Below are 12,015 nucleotides of genomic sequence, written 5' to 3'. Positions count from 1 at the left end.
GCGCATGTGCACACCTTACAAAAATGCAAAAAAAAATAAAAAATTATACAAGATCCGTTTTTTCGGATGACACCGTAGAGACGGATCTTGTAATCCAATGCATTTGTCAGACGGATCTGTCTGACAAATGCCATCAGTTTGCATCCGGATTGCCGGATCCGGCAGGCAGTTCCCGCGACTGAACTGCCTGCCGGAATCCTCTGCCGCATGTGTGAAAGTAGCCAAAATTGGATCCCTTTGCCGATCACGTGGCTGTAGTCGGTATAATCCGGGGTGGTTTTAGATAATTGTGATTTGTAAATTGAACACTATTGTAACCTGTGGTTCACACCCAACTTCACTGCAGAATCCATATAAATATTCTGAGCATGTTCTCTCCCATAGGCACGCTGTGGGGCACTAGGCCTATGATATCATTCCCTTCTATGACATCCAAGCTGTCGATCTTTGTACTAATGTATTATTTATATTTTATGATTATTATTATTTTTTTTTTTTTAGATCCTTCATCAGCACAAAAATGCAGATAAAATGATGTCTTTACTGAAAGTTTATGTGGAAGAAGATGAAGCCTTCACAGAGTTGGTTACCGTGGCAACCCAGTTCCACCTCTACTTGCTGCAGCCTTTCAGGGACATGCGAGAGCTGGCAATATTGTACAAGCTGGAAATCCTGGTAGGGAATGACTTCTGATCCTCTGGGCTTTGTTTACAGCGTGCTCTGAACCAATTATAGTCAAAGTGATTTATACCCGCAATTGTATCAGTCCAAGTGCAGCCGGAGCTTAATGAATTTCACAGCTACAGTCTACATATTCACTCTTATCCCAGAAAATAATCCCATCATCTTAGTGACGTGGTCTCCAAGACGGATGCTTTTGGCAAAGCCAAGGAAATTGAGGAGTGTGATTTTTTATTTTATTTTTTTCTTCCTTTTAACGTACGTTGCCCCTTGCATCTCCATTTACAGTCTGATCTGAAATTGGAGAGGGGGATAATCACTGTATGTAAATGGGGAACATAATCAGCATCCGTAGGACCTCATTCTCCTGATGGGGGCTGACATCCTGCACGCCCCTCTAGTTCTGCATTGGCTACAGCGCCAGAACTACACGGCTCTGTCCACTGTGTAGTAGATGGCGCAGGTTACTGCAGTAACCCCCATCATCCACTCCATAATGGACGGAACTGTGTAATTCCGCTGTCGTAGCTTCTGCAGAACAGCTGATCTCTGGGGAAGTGGGGTATAGGCTATCAATATAAAAAGACTAGAAAAGTACTTTAAAGGGAATCTTTCACATTCTATATGTTATAGAGCAGGAGGAGCTGAGCAGATTGATGTATAGTTTTGAGTAAGAATCAGCAAAACGCATATTTTATACATGTAAATTCCTGTTAATTCCGGGCTTTGAAGTCCAGGAAGCGATCTTATCAGTGATTGACAGCCTTCCCTCTATGACTGTGTATACAGAGAGAGCTGTCAATCACTGATAGGACCTTCTCCCTGACTTCAAAGTTCAGAACGAGCAGGAATTTAAATGTATAGATTGTTATTCTTCTCTATTACATGCTGCCTGTTGGTTACATTGCATTTTCCTGGATAATGTAATACATCTTGTAATAAATACATCATGAGTTTCTTTATTTATTTTTTCTGTACACAGAAATCATTGGAAGTAGATGATTTAGGCCCAAAACGCATAGAGGCTTTGCAGAAGGAGGCTGATAAATGGAACACAACGGCAGAAGAGGCAGAGCGCTCCATACAGAATATAACTGTGAATTATTTCAAGGAGACTTCAAAAGCACTGGCTGGTAGGAGAACTGTAGTGGGCTTCTAATGAACAATACTCATTCCCTAGCCGCAGGCTGGAGGTGTCTAAATACAAGAACGGGACGAGTGCAGGGCTCGGCTATCTCTGGTAGTCCCATAAAGTTGAACGGAGCCGCAGCAGATATAGATGCCCACCACACCTTTCAAACAGGGGGAAGACCTGTCCTTGTTATTGGTGGGGGCTCTAGTCATCAGACCCCCGCCGATCACACACCTTTACCCCTTTTCTGTGGATAGGGTATGTGTTTGTGAGAAAACCCCTTTAATGTGATGGCATGTGTACTGAGTGGCTTGGAGCACTTACTGTTTTGAGGAGCACACAACAGATGTAATGTAATGGTGGTTTTACATAATGCCTTTTTTCCTAAAATGTAGCATTTTTTTATTTTTTTAAGGCAAAGCCTGCCATGGCCGGTAGGAGATTATAAAACACCTTGTTGTGGTGTTTTCAAGTATGTGTGTGTATTGTCTGTATTTCTTCTACATTTTGGACTCAGATTTCACTTTCAGCAATGAACAGGGTTAAATCTGGGGAAAATTCTATATGGATTTTGCCATTCTACAACTTTCCCTGAAATGGATTTCGATTAAGAAGCTTTTCTTCCAACAAAAGTTTGACTATTATTTAGTTTGTGAGCTCATCAGATGTGATGGAAATATTACCGTATCTCTTCCCTAAAATGCAGCCTATTATCGATGTCATCCACGTGAACTATTGCGGATTTTGAGAGTGTTGTGTGATCACACTAACTTCTGTTGCCTTACTTTGGAAGCATTTCGGGGGATGTATCATGAGTTTTGCGTGGCCATTTTTGCCCCAGATTTATCAAATCTTGCAAAGTGTTTGATAAATGTGGTGCATCTTGAAGCCTTGAGATGCTTCATAATTTTCTGTGCCTCCCCCTCCCCTCCGACACGTTTTTTGCAACTTTCTAAAAAGTCGCAATCGATACATCTGGCTTAGATCGGCTGAGCAGCCTAACAACTCCACTTTCTCATCCACTCTTCAAAACTGGAATGAGTGGTGTAAAAATGTTGCAAAGTTCTTGTGCACATAAACCCAAAATGTCACAAAATCCTATTCCGAGGTAGCCAGGATCCTGGAATGCAGGGCTTGATAAATCCTCCATCATGTACTGTCTCTACAATGGCATCTGATGGAACATGGCACAATTTTTTTTTGTGAATCAACAGAAAAAATGAAATCAAAGGCATACAGAGGTACAGTACAGTGTGTGCTGGATAACCGCTCTGTATATCTCCATGATACCGTCACGTGCAGGACCATCATTCCTCTTGTTTGGTGGGCACTGCTGTGCCATGTGTCATTCTTGTGTTGGCTTACTTTTCTCTCTGCCAAATACAATTGTGCGTTTTATTTTTATTTTTTCTCATAATAGGAATAACCAGATATGCCACAAAAGCCTAATAGGGACAGGTCTCATGTCTGGGACCCTGACCTATCAGGGAAATTGGGGTCTCCCTTCTTTGCAGATTAATTGACTGACATTGAAGTCCACAGAGTTACAGAACTGGCTGAGGGTTTCATGTTTGGCTCTATAGGAAATTCCTGTAGACGTTAATGGAAAGAGCTATTTGGCCACCTTTGTTTCAATGGGAAACGCCATCCTTAAATCTATGGATGGGACTGCATCCTGTGGTTTTTCAATTATTCTACGAGACGGGCATACCCCTATAGGAGACCAACGGTCAAACAGTTTTGGGGCTCTTGTGTTCCAGTGATGACTATATGTATCTTTATAACAGCAATGCAAAAACAGATGGAGCTGGATGGAAGGAGATTTGGACAAGCCACATGGGCCTCAGCAGTGCCTAGATTGGAGAGGATCAAGTCTATGTTGGCAAAGGAAAGTCTTCAGCATATGCGATCGAAGGGGCTGTGCCTGAATCAGAAGAGGGCTGCTATCAAGCAAAGTGTAAGATCTTTTAAAAATGTTATTTTTGTAGGTTGTAACTTTTTTTTTAATTTTTTTTATGTTACTCATTTTGCCAAATACTCAAGGGTTATTTTCCCATCCCTACTAGAAAATTGCTAGTACAGCAGATATACAGTGGCACCTAAAGCGTTAACTGCCATGTCCGTCTCATAAAACATTATTTTGATTCCTTATGAATGAAACAGCCAAAGCTTACATATGTATTTTTTATTTTCAACTATTTTACATCTACTATTGTACCTTCTTCACTGACACTATTCTCAATTGAATATTATACTTTAAGATAAAATGACATTTTTGTACTGTAACAGTATTGGTATTGTAGGCAGATCTAAGGGTTATTTTGTAATGTGTAGCAGCAATATAACTAATGTCTGCCTGTACTATACATATGCCTAATGTCTTCTCACATGTAATTATCCCTCAAAATACATAAAGGGTCATCAGTCTTATGGTGCCTAACTAAGAACAGCATAAACTAGTAAGGGTGCTTGCACATGTCATGGCTGTGCTGTGTTTTGGATGCAGCCAAAAAAAAAAAAAAACATTAGTTAAAAAATTGTTCTTTTTTTGCAACAACATCCTTGCAGATTCGCCATTTTTTTTTTATTGCTTCTGTTACCCAAAAATGTCATAAAATGTGATCAAAAAGTCACACACACTCCAATATGGCATCAATAAAAAGTATAGATCGTCCCGCAAACAAAATGAGCCCCCACACAGCTCAATAGATAGAACTATAAAAAAAAGTTATGGGGGGTCAGAATATGGTGATGATAAAAAAAAAAAAAAAAAAAATTTTTTTTTTTTTACAAGTTTTAATTAATTTTTACACAGTTTAGAACTATACATATGTGGTATTGTTGTACTCGTACTGACCCAGAGAATGAAGGCCACAAGTCAATTATGCTGCAAAGGGAACGTCGTAGGAACCAAACCCCTGAAACAAAACAGGGTTGTAATTTTTTACTGCTTCCCAGTACATTGTATGCCATATTAAATGGTGGCATTAGAAAGTACAACTTGTTCCTCAAAAAAAAAAAAAAAGCCCTCATATGGATACGTGAACTGAAAATCAAAAAAGTTATGGCTTAAGGAATATAGGAAAGAAAAATGAAACCGCAAGAATGAAAAACCTCTGGTATTCTCAGGGTTAATTTGCATTAATATAATGTAATTCAGTTTTGCTTTTACCTTTGCTGGAAGACCACGCGCCATAAATAGAAGTATGCAGTGGCGTGCCTAAGATGTTTGGCATCTGGGGCGAGTCCTTTTGTCCTTTCTCTGGCCCCTCTTCCCCCCCTATACTTTAAAGCATTGTGCCCCTTACACTAGTTATGCTCTCAGTGCGACCCTTCACCGTAGTTATCCCTTCACAGTGCCCCCTTCACAGTAGTTATGCAGTCATTGTGCCCCTTCGCAGTAGTATGCCCACCCATGGTAATTATTTCTTCATTGTGCCCCTTCACAGTAGGTGTGCCCCTTTACAGTAGTTATGCCCACATTGTGACCCCTCACAATACGTATGCCCTCATTGTGCCTGACTAACAGTGGTTATGCCCTCATTGCGCCCCTTCATATTTATATCCACATTGTGCCATCCTCATTATAATTATGCCCTCATTGCACACCTTCACCGTAGTTATCCTTTCATTGAGCCCCCTTCACAGTGCTTAGGCCCTCATTGTGCCCTCCTCATAGTAGTTATGCCCTCATTGTGCCTCTTCACAGTAGTTGTTCCCCCTCATCGTAGTTATGCCCTCATTGTGCCCCCCTCATAGTAGTTATGCCCTCTGTAAATCAGCGGCCAGGGAGAGCTGGGAGCTCATATATCAGGATTCATCAGCGCGTTCTGTGTATTGAACGTTTCCAGCGCTAGAGCACTTTTGTACAAAATTTTAGAAAACCAGCCAGGTCAATTTTTAAGAAAAGTTAGGTAACCCTGTTCCTAGGTTAATTGTTAGCTTATTCATGCAACTAAATATCCTTTAACTATGCAGTAATTTCAGTAATCTCTGTCACAACCCTCACTTGATCTTACAGATGGAGAACCTGAGTAACTCTGATGGGGTCATTGCATGCTTGGATCGGCTGGAGTTGCAGTACTATGAGACTCAGCTAGAATTATATGATGTTCAATTTGAAATATTGAAACATGAAGAAATGTTGCTCATAGCGGAACTAAACACGCTACGGAGGCAAATGAAAGGTAACTGGTGACTTCATGAGTGTTTGTACAAATGTTTTTTCAGTGATCATTGACCCCTCTACACACACCAGCAATCGGCAAACAAACAAACACATAGTGATGGGTAATGCTGCTAGTGTTAGTATAAAAAAAAAAAAAAAACATGTTTCCCCTCACCCATGATGGCACCCATGCGACTAGGACCTCCCATCCAGGACAGGAAACCCAAAGAGATAAAATCGTTCACACCCCACCAGACCTCAGTTCAGGTTTCCTGTCCTCCTGATAGGAGGTACCTGAGGAGTTTTTTTTAGGTTCTCACCTCCAGGGGGCTGGGGAAGGTCTGGGTCTACATCACACCTTAATGCAACCTATCCCTGGTGGCAGCGTAAGTCTCCTGGGGGAGCCGTCGCCTAAGTCTGTCCTGCCTCCTCCCAAACCTCATTGGGGAGCAGCTGTGGCCGTGTTCAAGCGGCTCCCAGTCCACAGTAGTGCGGTGGCGGGCGTTCCACTTCCAAAATGGCGGAGCGTGCTACCAATGTGCTCCAGGGAGGTTTTTTCCGGCGCTGCTGACTGGAAGGGGGAGGGCTCACCTGCCTCATGGATTAGGCGTTTTTTGGGCCTGCTGTTAAAAGGAGCCGAGGCGCGTAATAAGTCGGCAGCAGGAAGGGACATCCAGCCTTGATGCGCACAGTGCTGTGCAGGATCTGGAGCCTCCACTAAACATCTCACCGATCCCTTGGAAAACTTGAGGCCCACAAGCCCGGTATTGGACCTGAGGAGTGGGGAAGCTTGACTCTATGAATTGGTGAGAATGATCCTCTACAAATAAATTGGGTGTTGTTTGCTTTTTTTTGTAGGTAGCAAAAACACCTAAGAAATCTTCCGGCAAAACTAAACATAAAGAATGTGGAGGATGTAGAGTAGTCAGCCTCATATGCTAAACCACTATGTCAAGCTTGTATAGATAAGTTAGTCATGGAAGAATCCCATAGCTTATCTAAAACCATTAAGGCCTTGGTACGATCTGAAGTTAAATCTTCCTTTAAATCCTTCAGTCTGGGCCGTCTAAAATCACCATAAAGGCATACCTATAACATGGACTCTGATTCTGATCTTTCTGGGGAAGACAAAGACATAGAATCAGGTCAAGATTTATCTTCTGATTTTATGTCTTCAGATGAGGATTCAGTGGAGAAAGAGCCATTTCCTCCTGAAGATACTGAGCCTTTGTTAAAAGCCATAAAAACCACGATGCAATTGGAGGACGTAAAAAAAAAAAAAAACTAAGGCCCCTTGCAGACGAGCGAGCGTGTCTGGATAAGGACAGTTTTGACTGCGATTGCGTTCCGTTTTTATCGTGCGGGTGCAATGTGTTTTGCACGTACGTGATAAAAACCTGAATGTGGTACCCAGACCCGAACTTCTTCACAGAAGTTCAGGTTTGGGTTCGGTGTTGTGTTGATTGTATTATTTTCCCTTATAACATGGTTATAAGGGAAAATAATAGCATTCTGAATACAGAATGCATAGTACAATAGGGCTGGAGGGGTTAAAAAAATAAAATAAATAATTGAACTCCCCTTAATCCACTTGTTCGCGCAGCCGGCATCTCTTCTGTCTTCTTCTTTGAGGAATAGGACCTTTTGATGACGTCACTACGCTCATCACATGGTCCATCACATGATCACATGGTGATTGATCGTGTGACGGACCATGTGATGAGCGCAGTGACGTCATCAAAGGTTCTTTTCCTGTGCACAGCACAGAAGACAGAAGAGAAGCCGGGCTGCACGATCAAGTGGATTAAGGAGAGTTATATATATTTTATTTATTTTTTAACTCCTCCAGCCCTATTGTACTATGCATTCTGTATTCAGAATGCTATTATTTTCCCTTATAACCATGTTATAAGGGAAAATAATAATGATCGGGTCCCCATCCTGATCGTCGCCTAGCAACCGCACGTGAAAATCGCACCACATTCGCACTTGCTTGCGGATGCTTGCGATTTTTACGCAGCCCCATTCACTTCTATGGGGCCTGCGTTGCCTGAAAAATGCAGAATATGGAACATGCTGCGATTTTCACGCAACGCACAAGTGATGCGTGAAAATCACTGCTCGTGTGCACAGCCCCATAGAAATGAATTGGTCCGGATTCAGTGCGGATGCAATGCGTTCACGTCACGCATTGCACCTGCACGGAAAACTCGCTCGTGTGAAGGGGGGCTAAGACTATCGCTGACCAGGTTTTTGAGGGCCTTGGCCCAAAATGCCATAGAGTTTTCTCTGTTCATAAGAACATAGAAGCACTGATTAAGAAAGAATGGAAAAACCCTGACAGAATTTTTTTTATACCGAATTCTGTTAAGAGAAATTATCCATTTGAAGAGTCAGTGGCGGGCGTATGGGACAGAGCTCCTTCTGTAGATGCCCCTTAGCTAAAATAGCCCAAAAAACGGCTCTTCCGTTTTGAGGATTTAGGAGATCCTTTAGATAAAAGAGTAGACGTTTATCTTAAACGTACTTGGGAATGTGCTTCTACAAGTCTCAGGCTGGGCATTGCCGCCTGGTTAGGTCAACTAGAATCTCATATTAGAGACAAAACTCCTAGAGAGCACTTACTATCCTCCCGCCCAACCTTCCTCAAGGCAGCAGATTTCCTTGTAGACGCTTCTACTGATGTGGTCTGTTTTTCTGCCAGAGCAGCTGCCATTTCAAATGCAGCAAGGCGTGCTATTTAACCTAAATCATGGAAAGGGGATTATGGGTCCAAGTCTAGACTTTGCTCTCTCCCATGTGAAGGTTCTAGATTGTTTGGTTTCTCTCTTGATGACCTTTTAGAGAGAGTCTCTGACAAAAAGAGGGGGTTTCCGGTTCCCCAGAAAACTTTTTTTTTTTTCGTAAACGCCAGGCCAGTTTTAAAAGACAAAGGGGTAGGCAAAGTAATAGAAGTGAAAGAGAAAAATTTCCTAAAAGATCTGGTGGGGTTTTGTTTTAAACCCAGGAAAACAAACCAAAAGACAAACCGCAATGACGCCAGAAGTGAGGTGGGAGAAATACTGTCTCAGTTCTTCCCAGCCGGGAGGTCCATTTCTCAGAACAAGTGGATCCTAAGTGTAATAGAAAACAGATTCCGGCTGGAGTTCATTTCTTATCCAAACATTTTTTTTCACTCCAGACAGTTCGTCCCAAAAATCCGAATGGAACATTCAGGGTTATTTTAAATCTAAAGAAACTGAACAAATCCCTGGTCTACAAGAAATTTCGAATGGAGACTATAAAAACGACTGTGACCCTCCCTCTTCCAGGATTGCTGGATGGGAAGCCTGGATCTGGAGGATGCGTATTACCATGTTCCAATCGATTCCTCCTCCCAAAAGGTTTTTAAGGACTGCAGTCTGTGTTCAGGGGAAGTTGCTGCATCTCCAATACAGAGTGCTTCCCTTCGGTGTAGTGCAAGCTCCAAGAGTCTTCACCAAAGTGGTAGCGGAGTTAGCGGCTTTTTTAAGACAGTCAGGAATTACTCTGGTGCCCTATCTGGACGATTTTTTGATAGTCTCTCAGTCAAAAGAAGGGCTAGAAAAAGATATGAAATTCCTCTGCTCCACTTTAGAAAATCTATAATGGGTAATCAATTGGAAAAAATCTAATCTGATTTGCTTCTCAAGTTTGCGTTTTTTGGGGGATTCAGTTGGACTCCTGTTTACAAAAAAGTTTTCTTCCACCTCAAAGGGGAGAGTTGATTATGGAACAAATATGGTCAGAGGTCTTCAAGCGGACATCCTAAAATTGTGGGACGGCTCCCCTTATTCCTTGGATCAAAAATGCCACATTTCCTCAAAGACAAGATGCTCCCTGTTTGTGATGGATGGTACCAGAACATCGATCAGCAGTAGTTCCATGAACATTTCCAGACCATAATTACCACAGATGTCAGCCCTTGGGGTTGGGGAGCCCACTCTCAGAACAAATACTGGTAAGGGAGGTGGGATCTGATTACGAATAAAGCATCCTCCAATTTCAAGGAGTTAAAAGCAGTAGAGATGGCACTGACGGTGGCTCTTCCGGAAATAAAAAAAAAAACCAGGAAGATAGGGTTTTATTCGGACAATTCAACAGTGATGGCCTACATAAATCGTCAAGGAGCAATGAGAGTCTCTTCCCTCCTACATCTATGCCAGGAGATCTTTTGCATAGCAGAAAGAAGAATGCTTTTTCTTTCAGCGGTACATATGAAAGGGAAGGAGAATGTTTTGTTTGTTTTATGCGGACTTCCTCAGTCGAGTTTCCATAAAACGGGGAGAATGGTGTCTGAACAAAGAAATATTTTTCCAGATAGTCCAGAAGTACAGTCTTTCTACAGTGGAGCTTTTCGCCTCAAGAGCGAACAGGAAGGTAGAATATATATATATATATATATATATATATATATATATATATATATATATATATATATATATTCTTCCTCAATCATTTGGACAGCCCACCAGCAGCGGACGGGTTAGCACAGGACTTGAGCCAAGAACAAGGGTACGCCTTCCCTCCAATTTGCATCATCCCACAAGTATTGAAGAAAATAGAGATAGAGGAAGCCTCGGTTATTCTGATAGCTCCAAAGTGGCCCAAGAGGTCCTGGTATTCAAATCTTCTGGATTTTGAAAGGGAAGTCTGGTCTGGAAGGGGATTGTTGGACAATGTGGGTTCTACCTTGGTAAAAAGTAGGAAGGCATATAATAAAATTTGGAATACTATTTATTTTCTAACTTCCTAGATCAGAACACAGTTCCCTTTTTAAATCTCCAGAAATACCAAGGATACTATAATATTTTTTTTTTTTTTTTTTTTTTTTTTAAATAGAAACAGGGCTACATAGGAATCTTAAGGCTTCCGCACTAAAGATTCAGATAGCTGCTCTGAGTTATTTCTTTGAATATAGATTAGCTGATCATCCATGGATTAAAAGATTCATGTCAGTAGCCTCCAGGTTACATCCTTTCTTAAGACCATTGTCTCCTCCCTGGGATTTGAATACTGTTCTTTCTGCCCTATCTCAGAAGCCGTTTGAACCATTAAGTGAAATCTCTATCAATATGCTTTCTTTTTTAAATGGCCTTTCTTCTAGCAATAACCTCGGCTAGACGGGTATCTGAGATTCAAGCTTTTTCTGCCTTCACTCCCTATATCACGATTTTGGAGGATAAAGTGATCATTAGACCAATTCCATCTTTCCAGCCCAAGGTGGTCTCAGATTTTCACAGAAGTCAGGATGTGATACTACCCTCTTTTTGCCCAGATCCAGTCAATACGTTAGAAGAAAATTTTTCATTGCCTAGATGTCAGGAGGTGTCTAGTGTTTTACCTAGATTCCATGTCACCTTGGAGGATAGATGAAAATCTCCTTATCCAGTTTCAGGGAAAGTGTAGGGGCTGCAAAGTTTCCACTAGTGTTATTGCTAGATGGGTAAAGAATTATATTTCTCTTGCCTATTCTTCCCTTAGCCTGCCTCCTCCAACGGGGTTTGAGACTGGGCAGAGAGGGCAGATGCTTCTCTTTGGCCCAGATTTGTAGAGCCGCTACTTGGAGATTTTTTTTATATATTTTTTTAAGACATTACAGACTGCATCTTGATTCAGATGCGCTTTGGGAGGAACGCCTGTGTGCACTACGTCCTGACATGGTATGCAATCATGGCGCATACAATGCTGTGCCCAGAAGAAGACCAAGGAGCAGTGAGTACAGCCAGCGTAGTGCTAAACACATACTGCTTCATACTGATGGGCGTTTGCATCTTATAAAAATAAAGTCACATGTATCACCGTAAAAGGCGCAAAATGATTTACCGAATGGGGGGGGGGGGGGGGGGGAGATTATTCCCCCTTCCTGACCAGGCACATGTTCATATAATTTTTTCTATTTCTTATTCTTGGGGCGAAATTTTTCAGAAACAACACAATTCCACCATTGTTTTAGTGTTCTGTTTTTCCAGTGTTAACTGCATGGGATTAATGACATTTTAACATGATTATAGAG

At 41.8% G+C, this 12,015-nt stretch overlaps 1 protein-coding gene across 2 annotated transcripts in view; it reads left to right on the top strand.

Moving 5' to 3' along the window:
• Nucleotides 1–12,015, top strand: part of WHAMM (WASP homolog associated with actin, golgi membranes and microtubules) — a 34,573-nt gene that overhangs the window by 11,043 nt on the left and 11,515 nt on the right. For both annotated transcript variants that reach the window (XM_044279583.1, XM_044279582.1), the window contains exons 2-5: nucleotides 502–675; nucleotides 1,664–1,814; nucleotides 3,601–3,770; nucleotides 5,835–6,000. In XM_044279583.1, the coding sequence (XP_044135518.1) occupies nucleotides 502–675; nucleotides 1,664–1,814; nucleotides 3,601–3,770; nucleotides 5,835–6,000 (661 nt within the window). The remainder of the gene's footprint in view (nucleotides 1–501; nucleotides 676–1,663; nucleotides 1,815–3,600; nucleotides 3,771–5,834; nucleotides 6,001–12,015) is intronic.

Source organism: Bufo gargarizans, chromosome 2 (assembly GCF_014858855.1).
Source record: "Bufo gargarizans isolate SCDJY-AF-19 chromosome 2, ASM1485885v1, whole genome shotgun sequence".
Taxonomy (NCBI): Eukaryota; Metazoa; Chordata; class Amphibia; order Anura; family Bufonidae; genus Bufo; species Bufo gargarizans.
The sequence above is the reverse complement of the archived record's forward strand: the minus strand, read 5'-3'. Positions and strand labels throughout refer to the sequence as shown.